The sequence below is a fragment of the Falco punctatus genome (genome assembly GCF_963210335.1).
Source record: "Falco punctatus genome assembly, chromosome: 3".
In the NCBI taxonomy this organism is placed as follows: Eukaryota; Metazoa; Chordata; class Aves; order Falconiformes; family Falconidae; genus Falco; species Falco punctatus.
Genome location: NC_137582.1, coordinates 23485016 through 23512991, shown reverse-complemented (window position 1 = coordinate 23512991; position 27976 = coordinate 23485016). Strand labels below are relative to the sequence as shown.

The window sequence follows — 27976 nt, the reverse complement described above, 5'->3', positions numbered from 1 at the left end:
ATTTTTAGAGAACAATACTATCTAAAAGTGTATGTCTGTGTCATATATTAAGGTTTTGTGAGCTTTGCAGCTTTTGCACTCATTAAGTTTTCTGTTTAAACAGTAGCTTGTTAAGCACATCACAAAATCACTTCTTGTTCAGTCTTAAGTTACTAGGAAACTGAATGTTACTGTTTCCTATGATGATTCCAACACACCACTGTGCAGAATAAGATTTTCCACTCTCTAGAGATGACCTAGCTTTTTTAAAAAAACAGTTCTTCTCATTAGGCTTTTTAAAAACTCATTTTGTTGTACTGGTAGATTTGTAATAAGTAAGCTTTGTATGACTGTGTTAGCAACCTGTCCACATTATTTATCGCCAAACCAGCCTGTGTGATGTCTGCAGCCTTTACTGGATATTTAATATATTTTTTAAATTAACAAATGAAATATTACACAGTGCTGGGTCTAAACCAACTTTTGTTTGGATCCTTAATTCTCTACTTTGCCAGATTATTTAAATAAAGGGCAGAATCCTATGGATAAATCCTATACATGGCAGAGAGATCCTTAAATCTTCCTAACAGGTGATTCTTTTAAGAATTTTTCTTCCTGAAACTTGTAAGTAATGTCTGTAGAGACAGTAGATACTGGAGTATTGTGGTGTTTTGGTAGCTATTCTGTATGAATTTCTTTCTTTGCTCTAGATACAAACTACTCACCCAGTGCTAAACATTCATTTACACAAAACTGGCTAATTTCCACATAGGTTTAAGCAAATACAGCAAAAATAATAATCACAATAATAATGAGATAAAGCTGAAAGCATTTATCATTGTAACTGAATATTCAAAAACTCTTTTACACAAAACTACTCAAAACAGTCTATAATCCATTTCTTTCACTCTGGCACTTTTAAGCATGCCTGACTACAGCCAATCATTTTGGTATGAAAAATGGAAAAAAACCCAAACCACCAGGAACACTACTGTTCTCTCTTTATTTTTCCTCATCAGCTCCTCAGATTTTCAGTGAATGGGAGTAGGAGGAAGAGGAATTTGAAAAGATTTATTTGTGGCAGAAAATGCGCCACCATTAGGATTCTGATACGTATGGAACAGACAACAAGAAACGTTTTAAATTTCCCTGAAGAAACAGGTAGTTGGGTACTTTTGATACAGAAAGCATGGTTAAAAAACGTGCCACTTTCTGATCAACATAATTGATAAATAATTAGTGAAGAAATATTGCATAGTTATCTCAATGTAAAGCTTTAATGTTTTATTTTACAAGCTCCCACTTAATATATTCCTTTCTTCCACAAATATTCAAAAATCTGTACAGAAAAATTTCTAGTTATTTTATCCTCTTTCAATGTTTTCAGTTCAAGAACATATAGTACATTTGCAGTGGTACTTTTTAACAGTCACAGTAAACAAAGATTTTCATGACACTTTAAATTCTGAAATTGTTAAATACCTCTTTTCAGGGGGGGTCAAACAATTTGATCAGCAAAGCCACCAGCTGCTAGTGAGTAATTTGTTTTTCCCTGACACATCTCCAGAACAATGCAGAACTGTCTGCTTTAAATGTATATATTCATTGAAATAAAAGCTATTTCTTGATATCTTGAGTACAAATAAATGCTCTACATGCTATTTCATTCACTATTTTGTAAGCAACTGTTTTGATATGAGGACATGAACTAAATGATGAAGTTTCATGTTTCAGAGATAGAAACAATTTGTATCTGTACTGCTGCCAGTACAGATCTTTTTCTTATGGTACTTTTTAGCATAATTCTTTCAAAAGATTGCAAATAATAATGTTTCCTCATCATTCAGTGAATCTCACTCTTGGACAGTTTAGCAGGTGTGCAACTTACAGCAATTTGAACTCTTATCACTTAGAGATATAATTCTTTCATCACACTAATGATTCCTTTATTTCAACTTGCAACAGCTATACTTTCTTATCCTATAACCCCTTAATTTTTCTGCCACGACTTCCTTCCCTCTCCACTTAATCACTTTCTTTGGTTTTCTGTCTGTGTTCTCCAGCTTGCTGATGTTTCAGGTACAGGCCAGAAATGGATGCATTTGCAGAATGTGCCAAATCAACATGAGCAATTACAGTTCAGTTTATCAGGCTGGGACATTTGTTCATGCAACCAAAACTTTTCTTCCTGATTTTCTGCAACAGACATTTTGTTTGATTTATTTTCTTTCCTTGCACAGCCAAAAAATGCATCTGTCTATGCTCTTCAAACTTTATAGTTTAGCCTCTAACCTTATAAAATACTGTGGGTGGTCAGCACCTTTTTTCAGTTCCCGCTAAGGATGCCAAGAGGAGCTGACATACTGTCATGAAAGTTCAGAGCCTGCAGGGTCACACCTACGTGAAGTAAAACAAAAGACCTGTCTTGCCAGAAAAGGTCACTTAGTGAGGGAAGATTAAAAATAACAGACAAAACCAAAAAACTCACAAAAATTCCACAGCCAAACTTTTTGTCATGTTTTTTAGACTTTCGACTCAGAAGCAAAAGCTGTGGTAATGGTTTACTATGGGTCTTTTAATCTTTTCTAAGAAAAAACAATGCATAGTGTTATTAGGGTTTTGCTTCTTTGGAAGCAGAGTTTGTTGTTTCAAACTGTTGCAATTCTCCCTGTGTTAAATGAAAAACTTAATATTGGACAAAAGAGATTGTATTCTTTGACCTGTGTTTTGTCCAGTCATTCCACTACTTATAGACCAGCAGCAAGAGCAAAGCAGAATGCACACTTGCAAAAGATAAGTCTGTCACCATGCCATCTGCTTGATGGGCCATGGGTTTTGACTGCAAGGACTGACAGATGTGCTCCATCCACTTTGCAAGTAGGTATGCATGGGCTTTCCCCATTGAGGGATATCAGGGATTCACGTTTTCTGCCTGCTGACTCTCCAGCTGTTCTTCAGTGGTAAGATCTGCCAAGAGGTGCATTTGGCTTGGAGTACAATCCAGCACTCAAAAAGCCACCTAAAGTCAGCCTGTGTGTTTTCTAAAGTGGTTTAGATGTAGGCTGCTAGTCAAAGAGCAATTAGTGAAATGTCAGCTTTCTGTCAGGGACACAAGGAACTCAACTGCCAGATAATCCAAATAGAAAACAGGAAAAAGCAACGTCTCTAGAAAATGTGTGTTATTTGACTCTCTTAGACTTGTAAATGAGAACTTTGTCAGACAATTTAACTGCATCTGTTTTGTTTCTAATTTGATTTGTTGCAATTACTTCTGTTAAAATCCATACGTACAGTTTAAATGTATTTCCTCAGCACTCTTTCCTAATTTATATGCTCTAAAATGCAGTACACTGAAAGTTGCTTTTTTGTTCTTGTGGCTGGTTTATGTTCCTGATGACAACAGCAAGCAAATCTATATTCAGCCTGCACTGACTCCAAAGATGTACAGTGCTGTGTTACTCTACATATAATGAGTGCCAAAGTCAAATCAGACAAGAACATCTTTAGACTGCTTGATTTTACCATGTCAGATGAGCCCTAATACTTCCCGCCTTACACAACATGTCCCTTGATTTTTATGAAGTACTAGCAATAACTCACATTCTTAAGATTTCAGACCTCCCTCATCTAGGCATTACAGTGTGTACAGAATGAATAATGTCATGTAAACAGAAAATTAATCAAATTCCCATTTCTTTTGGAGGTTTAGATCACATGCTCTCCTTTCATAGAATAATTGAAGCATTTAGTTGGAAAAGACCTTTAAAACCATCCAATCCACTGTAAATCTAGCACTGCCAAGTTCAACAGTAAACCATGTCCCAAAGTACCACATCTACACACCTCTTAAATACACCCAGGGATAGTGCTTCCACCACTTCTCTGGGCAGCCTGTTCCAATGCTTGACAACCCTTTGGGTGACAAAATTTTTCCTAATATCTAAACTAAACCTCCCCTGCCACAAGTTATGGCCAGTTCTTGTTGTCCTATTGCTTGTTACCTGAGAGAAAAGACTCACACCCACCTCACTACAGCTTCCTTTCAGGTAGTTATAGAGAGTGGTAAAGTCTCCCGTGTCCCCTTTTCTCCAGGATAAACCCCAGTTCCCTCAGCTGCTACTCATAAGACTTGTGCTCCAGACCCTTCACCAGCTTCATTGCCCTTCTCTGGACATGCTCCAGCACCTCAATGTCTTTCTTGTAGTGAGAGGCCCCAAACTGAACACAATATTCAAGGTATGACCTTGAGAACAGGAGGACGATCACTTCCCTAGTCCTACTGTCCAAACTATTTTGGATACAAGCCAGGATGCTATTGACCTTCTTGGCCACCTGGTCACACTGCTGGCTTGTAGAGGAATTATAGAGGAATGAAAGCAAGTTATTTAACATTGATAATATACAGCTGTGGGTTGGCTTCAGGGGCAGTGGGTTGGCTGATGTGGATGATGTGCAGCTGTGGCTGGTTCCTGCTAAGTAGTTAAATAGCTCCTGAGGGGTATTTAAGAGAAGCACTGGAGGAAGAGAGACCTGGAAGTAGCAGAGGGAGGAGACGGATTGCCCTGGATGTAGGAGCAACAAAGAGAGGCCCTGGGAGAAGAAGGGGGCCTGGTTGAAGAGAGGCTGGCTAGAAGAGGAGCCCAGAGAAGAAAGAATTTGGATGCAGCAGAGGCAAGAAGCAGGGTGGACTGGCCTGAAGAGGATGCAGAAACAGCACAAATAGATGAATTTTTGAAACCTTATGGGGAATTGGTGGCTGTGCTGGGGCAAGGCGTGGGAACTACTTATTGACCTGGTAGATGATGGTAAAAGCCCTGCTGTAGCTAGCTAGTCTTGCTTGTGCTGCGAAACTGGCTTGTATGAGTAAGAATATTTAAGAGAAACAAGTCTGCAGACACCAAAGTTAGTGAAGGAGAAAAGGAGGTGCTTCAGGCACCAGAACAGATTTTTCCCCTGTAGCCTGTGGGTGGACGCCAAGCCTGTTTCCCTGCAGCGCATGGAGGCTAACAGTGGAGCAGATATCCACCTGCAACCTGTGGAGGACCTCCTGCTGGAGCAGGTGGATTCTTGAAGGAGGCTCTGACCCCATGGGAAGCCCACACTGGAGCAGGCTTCTGGCAAGACGTGTGGTGGGAGCAGCACACACTGAAGAACTGCAATCTGTGGGAAGGACTTACATTGGAGAAGTTAATGGAGAACTGCCTTCCATGGGAGGGACCCCATGGTGCAGCAGAAGAAGGTAAGGAGTCCTTTACCTGAGGAGGGAGGAGCATCAGAGGCAATGTCTGATGAGCTGACCATAACCCCTATTCCTTGTCCCCCTGGTGGAGCGGAGGTGGAGAATTTGAGAGTGAAGTTGATAGTAGGAAGAAGGTGTTTTAAGGTTTATTTTTTATCTCTCACTGTCCTATTCTGATTTGGTTTATAATAAATTAAAATTTTCCTCAAGTCAAGTCTGTTTTGCCGATGATTGTAATTGGCAAGTGATGTCTTCCCATCCTTATCTCAACCCATGAACCTTTTGTTTTATTTTCTCTCATCTATCTGGCTGAGAAGAGTGATAGAGTAACTTAGGTGGGTACCTGGCATCCAGCTAGTGTCAACCCACCACACTGGATTGTCCTGTATGTGCTGTGTGATGGCATTCAGGATGATCTGTTCTATAAACTTCCATGGCACCAAGATGAGACTGACAGGACCATAGTTCTGTGGATCTTCCTTCCTGCCCTTCTAGTAGATGGATGTCACATTTGCTAAATCAACTGGAACCTCCCTGGTTAGCCAGGACTACTGATAAATGATTGAAAGAGGTTTGGTGAGCACTTCCACCAGCTCCCTCAGTAGCCTTAGGTGTATCCCATCAAGTCCCATAGACTTGTCTGTGTCTTAATTGGTGTGACAGGTCACTGCCTATTTTCCCTTGGATTATGGGGGCTTTGTTTTGCTCCCTGCCCCTGTCTTCAAGCTCGGGGAGCTATGTACCTGGAGCACAACTGGTCTTAATATTAAAGACTGAGGCAAAGAACCATTAAGTACCTCAGCCTTTTCCTCATCCTTTTTGTCACTGTCTCCCCTTGCATCCAATCAAGGATGGAGATTGTCCCTAGCCCTCCTTTTGTTGCTAATATATATTATAGAAACATATTTTATTGTCTTTTGAGGCAGTAGCAAGATTAAGTTCTAGGGTTCCAGGTGGGGTTTAGCCCTTGTAATTTTTTCTTTGCATAACGTCACAACATCTTTGTAGTCTTCCTGAGCTGTCTTTCCTGGAGCTTTTCCCAGGAAAAGACCAAACAAAGCAGCTAGTAAATTATATGCCTCTAGCCCTGAAGATGCTCTGTTTTCCTTATGTTCCCCACCTCTGCTTCCGCCTTAAAGTGGCATTTACAGCTGAAGGAGTAACTTGTCATGACAGGGGAGACAGCTCTTCACTTGTTACATGAAGAGTGAATGAGAATGAATGAACAGAGCTCATCTAATCCAGTGTAAAAGCTTGGTCTCCTCATTTCCACCAGAAGAAAATATGTGGCTGCACTCAGCTACCTTTTTCCTGTCTTATTCTCTGCCTGCCCCATCATCTCCCTGTGACTTATTCAGAAACAGAAAATAATTTGGAAGGATTCTTTGGAGTTCACCTAGACTAACCCCCACATAAATTAGAGCCAATTAGATCAAGTTGCTTATGGATGTGTCCAGTTGAGTTTTGAATTATCTCCAGAGGCAGATGGAGATTTCACAACTGTTAGAGTATCTGTCACCTCCATAGTAAAAATCCCTCCTAAACAACTGCATTGCCTTTAAAAATAAAATTGACTATATTTGTAGATAAGGGTCGGTACTAATGTCAGTCATCTAAACTTCAGTAGTCTTTGACAGTGTCCCAAAATATTCCTATACCTATGTTGGGACATTATGGTCTGAATGGGTGGATAACCACATGGGTAAGAAATTGTTTGGGAGATCAGGATTGAAGGGTAGTGTTTACCCTAACCAAGAGGCTGGTGGTGGTTCTCAGGGGCCTGTTCAGGAGCCTGTCCTGTTAATAGCCATATCAATGACCCAGAGGAGCTGACAGTGAATTCTCAGCAAATTTGCAAATGACGAAGTGTGAGTGAGGTAGCAGTCAGTACTGCTGGGTGTAGTGCTGCCTTCCAAAAAGACCTACACAGGATTACAGAAACCTTATGAAATTTTTCAAGAACAAATAGGAGATCTTGCACCTGGCAAAGATGTTCCCCAGGCTGCAATACAAGCTGAAGACTGATTGCAGGGGAGAGGTTCTGCTGAGAAGACTCTGGGAGTCACAGCAGGCAGGAAGCTGATCATGAGCCATCAATGTGCCCTGCAAGCAGAGGGCCAAAGGCAGCCTTGGCTTGGTTAGCAGGAAAGTAGCCAGTAGATTGAAGGATTCCCCTCTTACTCAAGACTTGCTAGACAGCACCTAGAACACTGCACCTCTTTAGAGACCTCCAAGACAAAAAAGATGTTGATAAATTGGTTTGGCCACCAAGATGGCTTGGCACCACGAAACTTGTTTTGTAAGGGTTGAGGGAGCTGGATTTATTTAGCCAGGAGAAGAGACAGCTTTGCAGGGAGGACTTAATGACGTTTTCCCAATATCTGTGAGGATGGTCTCAGAGAGAGGCAAAATCTTTGCACAAATACATTACAGGAAGACAAGAAACTGCAGGCAAAATTCATAAGGGAGCGGCTCCAATGTAGCACAGAGAGAAAAATTTTTCCCCATGAGGACAGTCGGGCAGTGAAAGAAATTACCAAGGAAGGTTGTGCAGTTTCCATTCCTGGAGGTTTTCAAGACCCATCTGGATAAAGCCCTAACCTGACCTCACAGATGACACTGCTTTGGGCAAGAGCCTGGAATAGAGAGCTCCCGAGGCACCTTCCAGCCTGAATTACTCCATAATAATCTAATCCTATAATTCCACGATTGAGAATTAACTACTTCAATGATCTGTTTGAAACTTTTTTCCTACCGTGTTCTCATATTCCTGGCTATGATACCAGCAGCTTTCCATTACTGCAAAACAGTTCAGAAGCTTTGAAGCTGAAAGAAATGCACCGTAAAGAAATTCTGAGAGTTTTATATGTATATTTTAGTTCTGGGAACTTACAGTTTTGTTTGAGTTATATAGCCTTACCTCCTCAACAGAGAATATTTTCACAAAACCATTTTTATGCACATAATTTGTTGCTCTGTCAAAATAGAAATCTTTCATAAAGACAATTTAAATGTCATCACAATACTGCCAGAAACCTGTTAGCTCTTTTTAGTACTTTGAGAGTCTCAGCTACCAGACTTTAGAAGTCAAGAGCTGGAGGTATTTGCAGACAGCAAGTATTCCCAGGAGAGTAACATGAAGAATGTGATTCTAGCTGGATAAGTCTTCCCTCATAAACACTAAACAGGCCTCTGAATTTTCAAACCCCTCCACAGAATGAAATTGTTTTCCTAGTGACTTTCATGGCCCTTCTTATAACAAGGAAGCAGAACTGACATTCTGCTCCCATTTGGTATCCCTTACAAATGCTATAGGGATGTCCCAGAATTCTTGCATCTTGCTCATGTTGCACAACAGCATAGAATCATGGAATCATCTATGTTTGAAAAAACCCTGTAGATCATCAAATCCAAAAGCAGATGTATTATCTGTTCTATTTTTAAGGGTCTCAGCAAAGGAAGGATTTGGCTGATGTTAATGATTTTTTTTTTTAACCCTTTTTCTTCTCTTTCATTTTTTGTGCTTGCTAAGGCAGCACCAGGTAAAAGTACTGAAAAGAGGCTAACCCTTTGTCATTAGGCACCATATCGCGCCAGTTTTGCATGTGGAGAGGAAAAGCATTTTGTTTTCTGATAACCTAGTCCTTGTTGAAGGATGGAAAAGAACAGATAAAAGGAAGCATGAAGAACGTTACTTTCTGTTGCATCATACTTCCATGCTACATGAGTGTGGGGTTCAGATCTGTTGCATCTTTCTCAAATCTAAGGTTAGTTGATAAAATAAAGCTAGCTATGCCAGCATCATGACATCCCACCTAGGCAGGTGTAGAAGAATGGCTGCAGAAGCATGGCCTTAGAATCTCTGAAGATCTGCACAATCCAGGCCTGGTATTAGAATAGGCCTGTAATCAGAATTGTACTGAAGTTGCTGTGCTGAAGTTAACAAGAAAGGTAGCCTTGAGCTATTCTTGAATCTTAAGACCAAGTAATTATGTTGTGCCAACAGGCCATGGCTGTAACAAGATACAGCTGCTGGGAAAGCAGGTGCAGGGCCAAGAAAGATAGGGACCGGTATAGGAAAACAGGGAGTAACAAACTACAAGGCTGAAGCACAGCAACACAATTAGCTACATGAATAGAATGCTTATTTTAGTCATGATAATTAGGGGTGTGAGAACCACGCGCGTTTAGAGACTACTAACCAATTATATTTCTGCTTTACAAATATGCATGTGTATCGGTTCTATATAAGTAGTGTTAGAAACTAATAAAGTTGAACAAGATGCATAACTCATATTGAGCGTCTTCTTGACTCCAGTGAACCCTTCTTCCAACAGGCAGGTATCCACGTCTTACCCACAGAGGTAACAAGAACCATGATAAAGGACAGTTACATGTAGCTGGTTATTTTTATTTTTGGTATAATGAAAGTATTTTCGTGTTTAGAATGAAAGCATAGAATGAAGGTATGAAACACAGAATTATGTTACTACACTGGAAAGGTCTTAAAATGTTTTTAAGGTTTTTTAAGACATAAGGTTGCTAGTGACTTAAGCTCATTGTAGGTGTCTATGAATGTCATGGCGTTTGACACGCTACATTTTTCTATTGTTCATGCTGTATTTGTAAAATTTCTTTGAACATTGTGTGAGACCATAGCTTTTGCTTTCAGTTTTTAATACTGATGAATTCCACCTCAAACAGCTTGAAGTGTTACTTGCATTGTATTGGTCCATAGTTGTGCCACATAATAGGGGAAAGTACTGTACTTTCTAATTCTGTTTTAAAAAAATAATAAATTCTGCTATATTTTTATGAAGGCCTTTATTGTCCCTGTATTTTGAAAACTAATTTAGTCTTCTCAGTATAATAGAATCACTCTCTTTCCGACAACTACATCTTATCTTCCATGAACATAAAGGCACTTAAAGTCATACCTCACACTTGTAAGCTTTTAACACTCAATATAACATGTTGCTACCAGTATTGGATGTTCTTATTATTGTAGAGCATTTACATTTTGCAGTTGTCTATAGACAAGGTCTTCCTGCAGTTATGGCTCAACAGGTGGTAAATATATTGTAATGTGAAGAAATAAATAATTTATGAGGATCTCCTGCTTGCAAACTGACTTCACCACATAGGTGAATGAATATATGAATGTGTATATATTTAATATTTATATACTTTAAATATAGTATATAATCAAGATATCATATACATATACTATGCTATATATAGTAGCACAGTAGAGAAAATTTCACCTCCAATGGATTGATTTTACATTAGAGGTGTGCATGGAGATATATATATAGTTTATTATTTTTTATATAGCGTGTATATAGTGTGTATATGTATATATACACGGGATATACATCTATGTAGTAAGTATATAATCTTCAGTACCTTCTGGACATGTTTAGAAATGATATGAGACATCTGCCTTAACTGGTTCCTCTACTATCAGCTCCTTAGCTATCTTAATTGCTTTTGTCACTTTGCATTATTCTCTGGAGTTGGTGGCTGAGGTGAGGACAATTGCCCATTCTGAATTTTTCTTGTGCTATATAACCTTTTTCTCAAAGAGCAATTGACAGTTTATCCTAGCTCATTAACATGTGGCTAAGTATCAATTTCTTCATTTGTAGGAAAGCTTTGTACTCCAGGCCAAACTTGTTATTTTTGCTGTTCAATAATGACAAAATCCATCATCATCTTATTTTAGAATCACAGGCATGACTGATATTGCACAATTAGCCTGTTTTAGGTTTGGTTAGAGACAATTATTATCATGTTGACATAGTTTCAGCATCCAGAGAAGATAATAAAAGAGGGAAAATACAGTTACTTTATTGGAAATACATTTTATTTATCAGCCTTACATCTAATATAGGTCCTGCTTCATCTTTGGCAATCTTAGACTTACAGGCCATGTAAAAAGAGCAGTAGTAAGTGCAGTGAGAGCTTTTCATTAATTTTCTTTGCTTGTCACTTTAGAGATAAGTATTGTATTCTACATAACATAGTCAGAGGTAGACTGTCACAACTTTATGTATGGCATTTTGAAATATATTTTACAAATAAAATCAGAAGTATAAATTTACAAGTCTCAAAATATTTTTTATCTTTGTTGGTTTAAGAGATAAATATATTGATTCTACCTTAATAAAAACTTAACTGCAGAAATGCTCTCAAAACCCATGTAAATCATGGTTTTTAGCAGATCATTAAAATGGGATGGACCCTGTCAAAACTTTTTATGTATAAAACATTTTATTATTATTATTATTTTTTTAATAAAACAGCTAAGAGGTGGAGGAACAAATTTTTTCCCTAAAAACGAACACAGGTGAAATGAACAGATTAAGCTGCTCTGAGAGCCTGGAAGGTAAAGTCATATCAGCCTGGTATTACTTATTTGGTTTCACAATCACTGAACAAACATAACAACATTTAGCTGGTTAACACAGAACACCAATCTATTTCCTTTATGCTTTTCCATACTTCTATTTATTTTTCTTCTTAGGCACTTTTAGAGCTTTCTGACCACTTTTCCAGCATCAACCGATTTGTGAATCCACATGAGTGAAAATAATAAAAAAAGCAACTTACGAAATTATTACTCAGATTATACTACTAAGCATTCTCTTGGTGAACTAACCATGAATGTGGTGATTCCCCATGGATTTGCAAATTCATCACTTGATATATGGGGGTAGAATCCTTCTGTGCTATGCTTCCCTTAGACAAAAGTCTATTCTTAATTTGAAAAGGTTATTTTTATTTATTTCCCAGTTTCTGAATTCTAGCACTTCACTGACTAAACTCTTATCACTGCAGAATGTGATAAAACACCAAGCAGAATGTCTCAGAAAAATCACCAGCAGAGACTTAGAGTGTTTCAGATTTAATCTCCTGCCATTTAAGTATTGGAAAAGATGACTATATAATTAATCTGCCCCTACACAGCATCTTTTATCTTAAGCATATAAATTATTTTATCAGTACCAGGTAATTGGGATCAAAGTTTATTCTGATAAACATTGTGTATATTATTAGAAATGTGAACACACAGCTAGAGCATAAAATACTGGACTTTAATTAATGTGGTTTAAGATGTCACCTTAAAATGGATGTGCAACTCCTTTGATGGAAGTTATCTTCTCTTCAGTCTGTTTGGTAGCTAGGGCACCTTCTACAAGTGTCTTCTCGATAGACTTCAAACAAAAAAGTATTTTGACCCAATTAGTCTAGTCTGGTTGATTTGGTGTGATTTTGTTTGCAGGGAAGTGTGGAGCACTGACAGATACTCACTGGATACTAGACCAATTGCTAGAGAATGAAATAAGTCTTCAGCATTCATAATTTTTTCACAAAATGGTGGGACCTACTTATCAGAACTACTACTACACTTATTCCCAGTTGAGTAGGTCAGGATGTTATGTTGCCATAGTTTCAGTATCAAGAAGATAATGAATGCGGAACACAGTCACTTCACTGGAACATTTTTTTATGTAATCAAATGTTCATTCAATATTCATCCTGCTTAATCTTTGACACTGCAAAATTTTATTCAAAATTATTTGCCTGAGTTATTACTCTTTGTACTTATTTTACTACATAAGGAAACCGAATTATGAATCATTTTTCCATTGTCCTAGCTGTCACTTAGGACAGCAGTACAAAGTACACGATGAACAAAATGATCAAACAGCAGGAGACTTAGTCTGGAACTAAAGATAAAGCCAACTTAGTGCTGAAATGACAGGCTTTAATTTGTTTTAAAAATGCCAGCTGGGATCTCACAAAGATTTTGGAAAATAAAAAAGATATACAGTGCAGAAATCTTAAACTAAACCACATTCTTCAATGTTACATCATGCTCCCCTCATAGTGAATACTCTCTTCTGTAAGAATTATTTAATAGAGGAAGATATAAAAAGAGGTAAAGAATAACATGCTTAATTGCTAACCAATAATACAGATTTTATTATCTTCCAGCTTTACCAGAAAACCAACCTAGTGCATCTTTCTCCATCATGTTTGATTGAACTTTTGGTGACAAAATAAAAAAGAAATCACAGAAAATAAAAGAAAATTTGGGGGTGTTGAGACATGCTAATTAGATTTTCTGTAGTATCAGGTAAGGCTAGTAAGACTGCTAACAAAATGTGTACAAGACAAGCTCTGGAACTTGGCTGCTGAGTTTACCATTGCTTGGGTGGTCCTCCTGAAGTCACAGACACTTTGCGTACCTATATCAATCCATACTGAGAATCTGAAATTGGAAAATATTTTCAAATATAAATCTAAGAAAGATTGTGGGGTTTTAGTATAACAAATGATACAAGCCACATTTTTCTCCAACTTTGATTATCTTATAAAGAATGCTGCAACGCATACTTTCTTATTGTGGAACAGATCATCTTTTATAGAAAGATCATGGGCAGAACCATACATGGCAAAAAAATGGTATATTCCTGCATGGGAGATCCATGCTTTACTGAGATGTTGCAGTAGCTAGGTAGTAGTTAAGGACTTACAACTGGGTCTACAAACTGGGGTACAGGTTTGCTGACGTCTTTGTGCAGTGTTATCCAAGATTTTAAATTCCTTGCATTTCACTAATGTTGGAAAAAATGATGAATACTTCATAATACTTCAGCCAACTGTACTAGTGAGTTGAGATATGTGCTTTTAAGGCCTGGAAAATAAAAGCTGTCTTCTGCCTAGATTAATAGCTTAATGACTTGGCTATGGACTCACTTCCCATTAGCTGTCTATAAGAAGCTGTAAGATTTGTAGCTATTAAATGATTTCCATGACAAGAGCAGCTTCTTGTATTGTTGTCAAGGAATTTCTCCAGGATAAGATGTCTACATATTTATGCCAGCTTTTTTTTCACAAATAAAAGTAAAATCTGACATTTTAAGCTCTATTTTATGATGGTCTAGTTGTTCTGAGTAGTTCTACTAGCACAACTACCTTGGTGAATACATGTGAAACTGTCGTTTCTGTATTCCAGCAATGAACAAGACTGTGGTATGCCTTTAATGAGATGTAGTGGACCAGTGGACTCAGACCATGCAGGTAATGTAGAATTCAAAGAGTTCAACAAATCTCAGAGACAGCTACTCTCAGTGTTTCCAGAGGTACCCAGTTTAGTGGCTATTGGCTATAGAAACTTAAATGAAGTTTTAAATCTCAGTCCGTAGTACTGCAGAAGCTGCCTTAATCTTGAAAGGCCTCTCAGAGTTGCATAAAAATCTCTCTATTCCTGCACATTTTCTCTGTGTAGTGTGTTTGCTTGAATAATGTAGCCAAAGTGCTTAGAAGACCAAAAATCTGAATTCAGCTATCTTCCTGAGAAAAACAAGAAATGATGAGCAGACCGTGCTAACCAACTCCCACCAAGCAACCAAAACTTGAAATTCCATATGCCACAGTGAAAATTAACCACTCTGCTACTAGAAAATGGAACAGTTCACACACAAAAAATTATGTGTCAAACAGTTCAGGAACTACAGTAAAAAACAAGCAAACAAACCACCCCCAAAAAACCAAAACAAAATTAAAAAACTCTAACAAATCAACAGAACAAAAAACCTCCCAATATATTACGAATAGTTCATTCCCTATTAAAGTGAAGTCAGTATAACTCTTGAAAAGCACAAAGTGGATACTAGCTTAAGCATTAACAGAATTGTTGAACGTATTCAACATAAATTTTATTTACTTTTATATGTTAAAGCATATAATGCATAAACCAAAAAAAGAAGAGCTTAACTTCTGATTCTAGGTTGCATATGAAAATTTGGCCACTGTGAAACAGGATTCTTTTTGCTTTTCATAATTAACCAATTTACTCTAGACTTGCGACACCACCACTACCCAAACATTAGTGCATGATCCTCCCAATACCATTTTTACAGTCACTCCTTGTTTCTCTTTCCAACCTATTTAACAACAGTCTTTATTGGTTTCAATGTGAGCCTGAATGGGCCTTTTTAGTTTATATAGAGCACCAAATTCACAAAAGAACATTAGACTTTTTTTGCCCCTGGTTATCCTATGAATAGCATTGCATATCAGGATTTGTCATCCACTTTCCATGCTTGCAAGCAAGAGAAATATTTAAAAGACAGTTTTAATATTATAATAAAATAATTAAGATACTCCCCTCCAGCCCAATGTCATTAAAATATGATTTTTTTTTTATGCCAGAAAGTACTGTATGCATGGGTACTACCTGTTAATGTGTATGTCCTGTGTATTTCTGCAGAAAGGTAGCAAAATAATTGTGCAAAGTAGGCTTTCTACAACCTTGAGGAACACTAAGGTTTTCTTTTTTTTTTTCTTTGAAAGTAAAAAAAGAGGGTTTTCTGTGCTTTTCACTGGGTTAAAAAGTATAGGCCTTTTTTATTTTTTTGTAAATCTTCAAGACAAACAGAAAATTAATTTTAGTAAATAGGTAATTTTGCACATTGTGCTCATCAGTTATTCATGAAAGTAATCTAAGTCTTGCTACTTCACCCAATATTCACAGGAAGATTAAAAAAGAAAACATGATTTTAAGACCCACAAAAATACCAGATTTGAAATATTAATTTGGTTATTTTCTCATCTTCACAACTGAAATTAGTTTAAAAGCTCATTTTCCAAAGAAGAAACATGGTTAAAAAAAGCAATTGTCCATTTTTATTTTGTTTACATTGCACTGAAAATTTACATCATACTTTTACAAATCCTTTTTCATAAAAATATACTTCTTTACAAAAGTGTATGCATTAATATAAGAGGAGTAGCCAGTTGCAGAAGAAACATTTTAAACGATCCAAATGTATTAACTTTAACATTAATGAATGAATCATAGTTATTGCAGTCATTTGAATAAACAAGAATAAATAACAACCAATGGTATAAAATATAAAACAGCATCCTTTTAGTAGAATACAGTTTGACAGAGTTGTATGAATATTCAAAACAAAGTGTTGTAAAATGGTTTATAAGAAATTCATCAAACATTATAGAAATCCAAGCAGCAATCCTGGGTACAATGATTTTTGGTAGGCACTCTCTATTACGGTAATAAAAAGTTTAGATTTTCACAGAATTAATAATGTCTGAAAGGGACAATAACAGATAATTCACACTGGCTAACACACAGTATTTGTGAATCATGCTATGAATGGAAGACAATGACCTACATTAAATAAATTACTGAGTTGCCGTTCAATAATTCTGATATGAAATAACTGTAAAACTAAAAATTACATTTCCTTAGAAGTGATTCTGGAATGTCTAAAACTTGTATCTGAGGGCTGTGGAATCTGAATTGTCCCTAAAATGAATGGATTGTCCCTAATAAAATCATGGCTTTATATAATCATTCATTTATTTATTTATCTAGTAATATTTTTTTCATTGCACTATGGTAACATATTCAATTTCAAATCATTAGCTGTAAGGATTTGTTTCCATAAAGTATGAAATATATAGATAAAATAGATGTGAAAAATAAGTATTTCCAAATTATAACTTCCTTTTGCCTTGTAGGTCTGATCCAAAGTTCATCGAAGTCTATTAGAATTCATTAACTGTAATGGGATTTTGCCATGCTTTGTGCATGCATTTTGAGAAAATACTAAAGGAATAAAGTGGATTTAACTAGCATGGAGTGAAAACAGGACTCTTAAATTTTTGATATATGAATTTCATTACTAATGTTACTGTAAGCTGCACTTTTTAATTGAAAATGTCATTAAATTACGTTTTACATTTGAAAAAATGTAAGATGGTCACTCTTTTGAATGACCTTCAGTGGTAAAGAACATAGCCACATGACAAAGCTCAATTTATACTAGATTCTTGATTGTAAAATTTGTCTAGTTGTATGATTGACAAAAGAAATGCAGAAACATTATCATTTGTGGGTATTGTTAATGAAAACAGAGAAAAGGTGCTTGACTTGGAACATGAAAAGGAACCAAGATATGAATCAGAGAAGGGAAATTCATTAAATAAGAACATGATATTTTAATTTTTCTTTTGTAACATGAAAAAAGTAGTTTGAACTCACTGATTTCTAAATACTACATCCTGGACTTAAAAAATTAACTGTTCTGAGAAAAATAAATGGGCTGAATAAATGAAAAAAAGGTAAAAACTTATGAGAAATATGACTGTTAAAGAGAAGTCAGTGACCTATTGTCTCCTGTAAGTATAGCTCTTATTTTCTATCTATATCTTTTTTTTACCCAGTCCCTCTATTATAGTTTTTATAAAGCACAGAAATACTGATAGTGGATGCTCCTCCAATATATGCAAATATGTTTTATGTTTTAGAATAACCTCCTTTTTAAAAAAAGCAAATAAACTGTGAGTAGCACTCATGGAGTGCAGCAAATGTTTTTAAAACTCTCCATGGTATACACGAAGAAGAATTCTGATCCAGTTTATGAAAAAAAAAATCAAAACAAAATAACCACAACCCATTCTTGTCTATCATCCTCAGGAGAAGGTGACCCAGTATATCCTGAAAAGTGTGCTTTAATTTTTTTTTTTAATTTCTTTTTTTTTAATCAGTGAACTGTGTGCACTGTGTTGTGTGTCAATTTCCAGACTTTGAAGACATATCATTGCCACATTATACCATTGTGCAAACGGTGTTCAAGTTGGGGTCAAATCGTACTGCTTTCCCTTCCACGGACTTTGCATTTGTGTCATACATGGGGTTTTCAAAAGCAGCTTGTCCATTATTATTTTCATGTACAGAGCATCCTGTATACTGTGTTTTAGGTGCAGTCCTGTAGAAGAAAGAGAGTATTTGTAACTGAAGTTTTTCCCTCTGACTTGGATGTGGTTTAAGAATCTGAATAGAATTTAGCTCCCAGTTCCTATTATGGGAGGTAAAATATCTCAATATATTTTTCCATATACGTGATAAGAATTAGGACTGTCTTTATCAAAGTTTAAGGGATTCATGATTCATTTACAATGGTATTCACTTAAAATTTTAGTTTACAACCTAGGAAGAGGTAGGTATTTCCGCTTGTATGATCAGATGATAAATAGTTGAGTGCAACAAAATCTTGTAAAGATTCAATAATTCCCTAGCCATGTGACTCAGATTTTCTTTTTCCTTTTGGAGACTCAACAAGTTTATCAAGAATGAATTTATAGCTGAAACATTTTATTTTTCACCAAATAACTCAAAATATCAAAGTTCAGTCCCTTGAAAATGTTTCATATATATTGTTATGCAAAATGCATACCGTATTGCAAATCTCAATATGAAATGTGGAGCCAAGTGCTTACAACATACAGTAGACAGCAAATGTATTAAAAAATTATGTAAATAAATTTTCATATTCTGATGCAGTTCAAAAACAAGTGATACCGTTTAAAAATGATAGTATGTGTTTTAAACTGCTGTTATTTTGCAGAGTATATTTACAATTACTATTGTCAAGCTACCAGACATAAATCACCATTTTGAAAGTTAGTAGGCAATGAATTGTCTTGTCATTAAAGTGATTAAATTTTCTTTAGTCATCTAATGCTTTAAAGCTGTCTGAAAAGATTGACACTAAATCCAAAGAACTAATACTGGTCTCAATAACATGAACACTGTTGAACTTGACTAATGAAATTGAGAAGACTGGTGGCTATGTAACAAAATTGCATATGAACTAATAATTTCAGATGCAGGAACAGTTCCATAATGAAACCTCCCAATGACATAATACTTGTATATAATTGCAAGCCAATAAACAGAGCAGGCATTGCATAAATTAAGATATGACTCTTAATTCTGTCATGTGAAAAAAAATAATACGGGCAATCTAATGTAAATACACACAAAGTCTATTAATTATATTATTCCCCATATGCCATTAATTCATAGCATCCATTTTGCTATCATAAAGAGAAATTTATAACATTTTAAATAGGTAGGAATGAAAGTATAGCATAGTACAATAAAACTGATCTCTTAGGCATTATGCCAGAATTTGACAGAGGTAGGAAGAACTGTCTACATGCAGAGTTTCTAAATATTTTGTGGTTTTACAGAAAACTTTACTTACACTAACAAAGACCGAAGGCAATAAAAACACCAAGTCACACAGCAGTTCTATATACATATTTTTTACATACCTTTGTTTATAAAGATAAAAGCCAAAACCAGCAAATATAAGGGCAAAGAAAGGCACAAGGATAGCAATGGCCACTGAACTACTATTTGTACCATGTGGTTGATTAGAAGAAATTGAACCTTCAGACATGTTAAGACCTAAAAAGAAGAAGAAAAAAGAAGTAATATAATATATGTGTCTGTTACCCTGGCACATCCTGCTCAATAAACTTCAGACTTCAGTAACACCTTGTGATCAGATCATCACAGTGTTTTCAGCTGTATACATATAGCTGTATGCTGAGACCACCTGGAAAGTAAATGTAGTGTGGTATACCACATTCTGATTAAAAAGTGGATGCAAAATGTTGGAACAGCAATATGTATACTCTGGTACAGTAAATATCTTACAGCATAATTCTTTATGGGATTCAGGATTTGGATGTTATTAATACACATTAATGTACTATGTTACAAAAAAGTCAAATTTGTAACAATGCACATTTGATTATATTATTGATTATATTTGTATAGTTCAGAAATTAATAAATACTGCACATTGTAAAAATACGAATATGAGCTGCTGCATGGTTGAGAAACACATTATCTAGATTATCTAGACAGACAAGATATACACTTTTTTTAATGTGAGGAAAGGAATAACAATTCAGCTTCTAAGTTAATTTTTAAGTTGTGAACTGGAACTTTTAAGAATTGCATAGATCATAATATTTTCTGACTTTCTTGATCTTACAAGGTAATATATAGAAAATAATAATAACCCCCCCCAACAAAACAAATGACTGAACAAAAAGAAACAAATGGACAGTCAACATACTAAAGCACAGAAAAATAAATTAAAAGCTGTGAGGAAAATTTTATGGGAACAGCAGTCAAAATATTTTGTTTCAGAGAAAGTATTTTGTGTTTGTGTACATTAAATAATTAAGTGCTAAGCATGCTAAACAAAATCTGTTCAATGATAGTAAATCTCTCTGTAACTGTATTATTGATTATAATAACTACAATTAATTCTTGTATGGAATCTAAACCTGAGTGAACCATTCTGTTCTTAGAAGATATAAAACTAAAAAAAAATAAAAAAAAATCTCTGAAAATCAAATGAAGAAATAAAATTTTCATAAGAATTGATCAAAAAACTGCCAAGGAAGTCTTGCATTTTAATTCTTGTTAGATGGCTATCAAATATTTTGAAGAAGTTAAGAAAAGGAAATAACTATTTTTATATTCATTTAAATAAAATATTTCTTGATAAAGATATTTCTAGAAATTATTTTTAAAGAATTTGCATATGCAAATACAGTGAAAATCAAGATCCAAACCAGTGCATTTTACTGTGACTTAGTACTGCGGAAAAAGAAAAAAATGCCTTTACTTCATGCATTCACTAATAAATCCTCCCAGCACACACAAGAATTAAAGAATTTCCTGCTTTTAATGAAACAGAATGGATAATAGTTTGTGGCTGAAAAAAACTTACTTTTACATCCACATATAGGAATTTTAGTTGAAGATAAGCGCTCTGTCTAAGGAGCAATTACATCACTGAAAAATAATTCATCTTCTAAAGCATTTCCAGTAGTATTTCATCATTCAAGAATTTAGTATTAACTAAATTAAAATTCTTGTGGAAGGAGAAATATCACAGTTCTTAAGACTGTATCAGAAAAGTAAATTAATTTTCTTAAAGGTTATAATTCTCCAAGAAAGGATAAATAAAGACTCTTCGTTTCATTTAGAATAAAGTATAGAACCAAGTTGTCAATTTTTAGGAAACAAATGCTTACCGAGTAAGTAACATATGTGTAACATAAAGATTTTGCAGTTTCACTCTTTAGCAAATGTTTAGGTGAAATGTTGTTTCAGCACCATGAGCAAGAAACCAGTTTATCAGAGCATTCTGCAACATGGGTTCTCTAACTAGTTATTAAGATGTGAAACTAAATGCATTTTACATATATTCATAGAGCAACATTGGTCAAAACATTACAAATGTATAGCTATACTAAGCAGTACAAGGTAAGGCATTTATAATTCCTTACAACTTCTGACAAAACAATCTTTGTAAGTACTATTTAAATGAGACTTTAAAAATATAAATATCTCAATATTCTATAAAATGCCAATACTGCTAACATCCTGTGGATATCCTTATACTACTGGACATAATAATAAAACAGAACATGGAACAATATACTGTTAAAAACATCCAATTTGCTGAATACCTAATCTTTGCAGTCCAAATTGTCCATAATCTTTACCCTGGATGAATCCTTGAAAAACATATGTTGCTCCATCAGGTTCAGCAGATACCTGTAGACAAATAGTACTTCGAATTAAATGGGGAAAAGTTTGTTAGAAGTTAATAATATCTAATTGAAGAGAGATATCCTAATATGCTTGTCTGGTAGCTTTTTCCTGACTAAAAAAGGCCTCTTTTTTTCTCAGAAATCTATACATTTAAAAAGAAAAGACAGAACTGTTAAAGGCACAACTTAGGCATGGTAGCTTATGGTCACATATACTACCTTATACTACCTTTAACTGTATTATTTCTTTAAAACAACAACTTAAAGTTTCTGGAAAATCAAGATGTCAGTGTTTCTAAGCAACTTATGTACTTCAAAATTAACTGATTTGTTTAGGAAGTAGATGGCAAAGGTTTTATTGTAGGTAATCTTAAAAGATGCAAGTGTTGATTTTTTAATCATTACTTTAAAAGTAAATAAAAAAGACCTCACATTCAATTGACAGTTAGTTCCTTCGTTCTTTCTAGCACTTATCCCAATAATTACTTAATTATACAGCTGTAGACAGGAAGAATATTGAATAAGGCTTTGGTACAAGATCAAAATATGCTAGTATAACTAAAAGAATTGATGGAGAAAGAAAAGAGTGGTGATCTTATGAATACCTCCCTTATTAAGGTAAGTACATTCTAAACTAACACATTGTGTTCAAATTTACGGTACTTCCTTCCCAGGATTGTTATTAGGTTTAAATTCAATGGTCCCAAGGCAGGTTCCTTCAAGATTTTCCCTTAAGCTTCCCTTTCTCAAGGCAACAGTATGTCTTCAGTAATGATCTGAAGCTGTTTTCACTGAAGAAAGGGTGCATTTCTCAGGTGAGATTCTTACTTTGGGGTAAAACAACCTGTTTGAGCTATTACAGTGTTAAAAACAAAAAACAAAACAAAACAAACCCCCAAAAAACAAAAAAGCACCAAAACAGATGAAAAAAGGAGAAAACGGTCAAATAAGGACAGTGTGTAAATAGCATATGAAATAATAGGGACTGTACTGCATACTTTTGTACATTTAGAAATTTGAAAGTAAATTTCTTGCTTTTATCATATTTTTTTTTTTTAACTCAGAGGCATGCTTATGAAGCATAAAGTTTGTACAAACCAAGGGAGATAAGCCCTTTTAACACTATATTTATTGTTTAGGCAGTTTAGGGATTTTTGCTTTGGTTTTTGTTTTGTTCTACATCTTTTTGAAAAATTATTATGGAAGCAATGCCACAAGTTATACAAATATAAATTTATGTGTACACTTCAATGTACACCTCTTCTCTTCTTTTGGCATATGCACCCATACGGATGTCCCTATAGTGCTTTTAACAGTAGGTGAAACTAAGAAAACAGACAAATTCCTTGAAAAATGGTACGGTGTAATAGGGATGTATGAGTGTTTATTATCATCCAAATTATTTTAGGCCCTTTCTTTTCTGAAAAGTCTGCCATCTTCTCTGGCAAATAAAGTGTCTCGGGTCCCCAACAGACTCATCTTTTTCCAGCCTTAGCATTATCTTGGGGGATGTTTGTTTTTTCTGTCTGTTCTCTGAAGTGATTTCCTTTTCATGGTTTAAACACATCCAAGGCACCTGTGCTGTTCCTTCTTTTTACACCTCTCTTTCACTTTGCCTCCTCTCAGCTATGAACTCTTTTCTCCTTTTTAAAGAATGAGCTCAGCCCCAGAACCTCCAAGGGGCTTAATGCTTGATTAGAGAAATCTATTTTGTTTTCCCGATACATGTAACAGTTCAGCTTTTTCATGGTATGTAACATCATATTAATACCAAAATACAATATAAAACTATCACCATTAAGTAAAATATGGCTGCTAGCCTAATGATATTTTTATAATATTAACATTATATTTTATAATAAAACATTAATATAAATTATTATATTATCACAATGATAAATTTTCTCAATATATTGGAATAAAAATAAAGAAGTAGAATAAAGACTTCTGTGTTAATGTGCATTATAATTATGTTTACACAGTATTACTGTTTCCATATTTCCCCTCAGACTGGTCTTCTATGTCTTAGAAAAAGATTTTCATTTCATTTAATGAATCAGCATTGCTAAAAAGATTCCATTTGATATATCTCAGGATTTTTTGGGTGTAGAAGACCAGTATGATTTCAAACAACAACAACAACAAAATCTATCACTTTTGTAGCAGAAATATACTCACAAAACCATCCATAGCCCATTTTTCCTCTTTCAATTTGCTCACAGATGTATGGGAGGGTGCTTTAATGAGATATATGTGGAGCATTAGCCGAGCTTCCTGGCTTTTATACACTCCTGTAGAATACAGTTTTAAAAATTTATATTTGTGTTGAGTAGAGAAATAATTTCATCTTTAGAATAATCATTTAATCCCTTGCCTTAAAAATGGAAAGTAGGAAGAATAGGTAGTACTGTTACCAACATTTTAGTTTAGCAACATGCATTCTTCTGTGAAATTATTTAAATTTTCATAGGATTTCAATAGAAACTGGTTTTAGCTTAGCCTGTAGAGAGGACAGAAAGGAAACCCTATACACACAGATGTTACTTAACTGTTATGGTTACAAGTCTCAGAAAAAACATTGACAGTAATCTCAGATGAGATGGAAAACACTGTTCTGAATCAGGCATAACGTATTTGAGTCTCACATCCCCACTGTCACTATTTGTAATTTAGCTATTAGGTGAAGAAGATGACAATAGGAACATCCAATTCTTTTCCAAAAGCTCATGCTACATTAAAAAATTCTAGATTTGAAAATATCTCAGAAAATGGAATTGTTCCTCATCAGTCAATATTACAACACAGTTTCTTCCAGACAATTACGAGACTTGTATATAACCGTATTTGTTTAGTAAGCATAATAAATTGACTCATTTTCATTCCTGCAAAAGAAATATTTAGAACCCAAATAAATTAATTTGTTAATCTGGAGAATGAAAATAAAATAATATAGTATGCTTACTGATTTAATCTTCTGTTACAAAGACAATGGTGAACAGTGAAAACACAGTCAAGATTTCCACCACCCCCACCCCTTTTAATCATTGCTATCAATTAATGGTTTTAAACTTCAGATTTTAAATAGAAAGACCTCTCTAGTAGGATCATTTCCCTTCTGGCAGAGTACTGAAATTACTGTGCACTTTATATGAAGTCTTCAATTTGTAGAATCATCCAAGGTTGCATTACATTTTACATGAATAAAACCTAATGATGGCTAAAGAAAAAAAAAAAAAAATGAATCCCCAAACAATTATACTTCCACCTCCAGAAAGTTCCACAAAACTGAAATTAGAATTCACTGGTTTATTGACTCAATGCATCAAGGAACAGACTTCGTACTATGAATGAATTAGACTGAAACACTGGTCATCCCTGCCCCCCCCCCCCCCCCCCCCTTTTTTTTTTTTGCTAATTTATACTGACTAACATATTGGGATGACTTCAGACTAGCTATAGCTAGTATGTGTTAGCTACGCATGAACTAAACTAGATATCTTTTTATTAACCGAAAACTCCAGTAACATAGCATACTGTTAATTTTGGTTATTTCCCATTTTTATGTTCATCCAAATTCTGTGATGTGAACAAGAACTGAAGACAGCACTGAGATACAGGAGAGGTACTGGCTCTCAGTATTGGGTTCTGGTAGCAGCAGGGCTACAGGGTTAGCTTGTGTGAGAACCCTGTGTCTAACCGCATCAATGCTGGCCAGCTCCAAGACAGACTCACTGCTGGCCAAGGCCGAGCTCATCAGCAACAGTGGTAGTACCCCTGTGATGCACTTAAGAACAGGAAAAAACTGCTACACAGCAGCAGCCAGAGAAGAAGACTGAGAATATGTAAGGGAAACAGCTGTGCAGGCACCAAGGGCAGTGAAGCAGGAGGTGCCCCAGGCGCCGGAGCAGAGGTTCCCCCCCAGCCCGTGGTGCAGCCCCCGGTGAGGCAGGCTGTGCCCCTCAGCCCATGGAGGGTGGCGGGGGAGCAGATCCCCACCTGCAGCCCGTGCAGGGCCCCACACCAGAGCACCACGGGGTGCCCGAAGGAGGCTGTGACCCTGTGGGCAGCCCGCGCTGGAACAGCTCCTGACAGGGCCTGTGACCCCCCATGGCGAGGAGCCCCGGCTAGGGCAGGTTTGGGGCTGGGCTTGTGACCCTGTTGGGGGACCCACAATGCAGAAGTTCATGGAGGACTGTCTCCCATGGGTAGGACACCACGCTGGAGCAGTGGAAAAGAGTGAGGAAGATTGACCTGCTTGGTGGGCACCTGGCATCCAACCAAGGTCCAGCCACCACACTGTCCAGTGAAGAAGAAATATCTAAGGCTGCACAAAAACACTAGCTCACACAGTAGTGGAAGGAAGGAAATACCCAGGTACTTAGCGCTCTTTGCATCTCTTAAGGTAGAGAAAGAAGAAATGCTGGCACAACGGAATAGCTTAATATTGGACTGCAATGCTGCAAAGAGATGATCTGGGAGACCACAGAGTTTTCAGACTAACAGAGTTTTGTATGCATGTTCAGAAGAAAAGGGTAGGTGATGTTGTTCTGTTAAAAATAAATTCCAGAGCAGAAAAAGCATGGCCACATCTGTCTTGCTGGCTGTTAATCTGAGAAAACAAAAAAACTTACAAAATGGAAACAGATCATATGCCCATATATAACCTAACTAAGAAAAGGCATTCAACTTTGTCCTCTCCATTAGTTTATTCACCCTAGACTTTCACTACAGACTATGGCAAGATGAGCATCTCAAAATTTCAATTCAGGTTAGGATGCCTTTTTCCAATAGGTTAATGTTCTTTCACTTCTGTCCTTACTAACACCTCTGGTGAAAAATGAGTGGTGCTAAACTACTTCAGAGAGAGTGGTCCTTAACTGATAAATAAGATTAAAACCACCAGTGTTCCATCTGATGCAATTTTTAGGTTTCTTCAGTCCTTTCAAAAAGGTTCTAGACAGAAGGTAAAGTTTCAAGAAACTAAGTTTTGAGTTCTTTTATGCTTATTCATCCCCCTGTGCTATATAGCGTGTCACTCCTGCTGTGTGATAGGCCCTTTGTCTGTGTGGCTGAGATGTCTCAATTAAGAAACTGACAGAGTTTTAAAAACAACAAAAAAATTCCCAACTATCAACCTTAACATTTTTTACAGTATTTTTGTTTACTTGCTTGTCAAGCCATATCTGTAGTTTCTGCTGATTGTTCACAGCATAGAGAACTGTGCATATTGTGACAACATAACCATGGCAACAGTGCTCTGAATGTCGGGGACTGTGGAGTATCATAAACCACTGTTGCAATCAAGGGCTTCTTTTGAAACCACAGTATGAAGGGAGCTACTTAGCTGGGAACCCAGCCCACTGAGTTGGAAGAAAGGGACAGGGAGCAGAATGAAGCCTCCATAATCTAAGGGGAAATGGGCAGTGACCTGCTACACCACTTAGACACACACGTATCTGTGGGGCCAAAAGGGATCCGCCGGAGGACACTGAGGGAGCTGGCAGAGGAGCTCACCCAGCCACTTTCAATCATTTATCAGCAGTCCTGTATAAACAGGGAGGTTCCAGTTGACTGGAGGTTAGCAAATGTGATGCTCATGTTCAAGAAGGGCCAGAAGAAGGATACAGGAAACTACAGGCCTCTCAGCCTGACCTCGATGCCAGGGAAGGTTATGGAGCAGCTCATCTTAAGTGCCATCATGCAGCATGTACAGGACAATCGGAGGATCAGGCCAAGCATGGGTTTATGAAAGGCAGGTGCTGCTTGACTGACCTGATCTCCTATGACAAGACAACCCACCTAATGGATCACAGAAAGGCTGTGGATGTTGTCTACCTGGACCTTGGTAAAGCCTTTGACACCGTTTCCCACAGCATTCTCCTGGAGAAGCTGGCTGCTCATGGCTTGGATAGAAATACTCTTCACTGGGTAAAAAGCTGGCTGGATGGCTGAGCTCAATGAACGGTGGTAAACAGTGTTACATCTAGTTGGTGGCTGGTCACAGTTGGTGTTCCCCAGGACTTAGTATTGGATCCAGTTCTGTTTTGTATCTTTATCAATGATCTGGATGAGGAGATTGCGTGCACCCCCAGTAAGTCTGCAGATGACACCAAGTTTGGGGGGGAGTATTGATCTGCTCAAGGGCAGGAAGGTTCTACATAGGGATCTGGGCAGGGTGGATCAATGGGCCAAGGCCAATTGTATGAAGTTCAAGAAGAAGTGCCGAGTCCTGCACTTTGTTCATAACAACGCCATGCAACTCTACAGCCTGGGGGAGCTTGGCTGGAAAGCTGC

The 27976-nt window shown here is 36.4% G+C and overlaps 1 protein-coding gene across 1 annotated transcript in view; it reads right to left on the bottom strand.

The window, feature by feature from the left end:
• Positions 1–1520: 1520 nt before the first annotated feature.
• CSMD3 (CUB and Sushi multiple domains 3) overlaps positions 1521–27976 on the bottom strand; it is a 740574-nt gene continuing 714118 nt past the window's right edge. Inside the window, exons 67-70 of the mRNA XM_080381544.1 lie at positions 23861–23973; positions 21599–21686; positions 19376–19511; positions 1521–18024 (exon numbers count right to left, since the gene is read on the bottom strand). Of these exons, the coding sequence (XP_080237670.1) occupies positions 17865–18024; positions 19376–19511; positions 21599–21686; positions 23861–23973 (497 nt within the window). The 3' untranslated portion in view covers positions 1521–17864. The remainder of the gene's footprint in view (positions 18025–19375; positions 19512–21598; positions 21687–23860; positions 23974–27976) is intronic.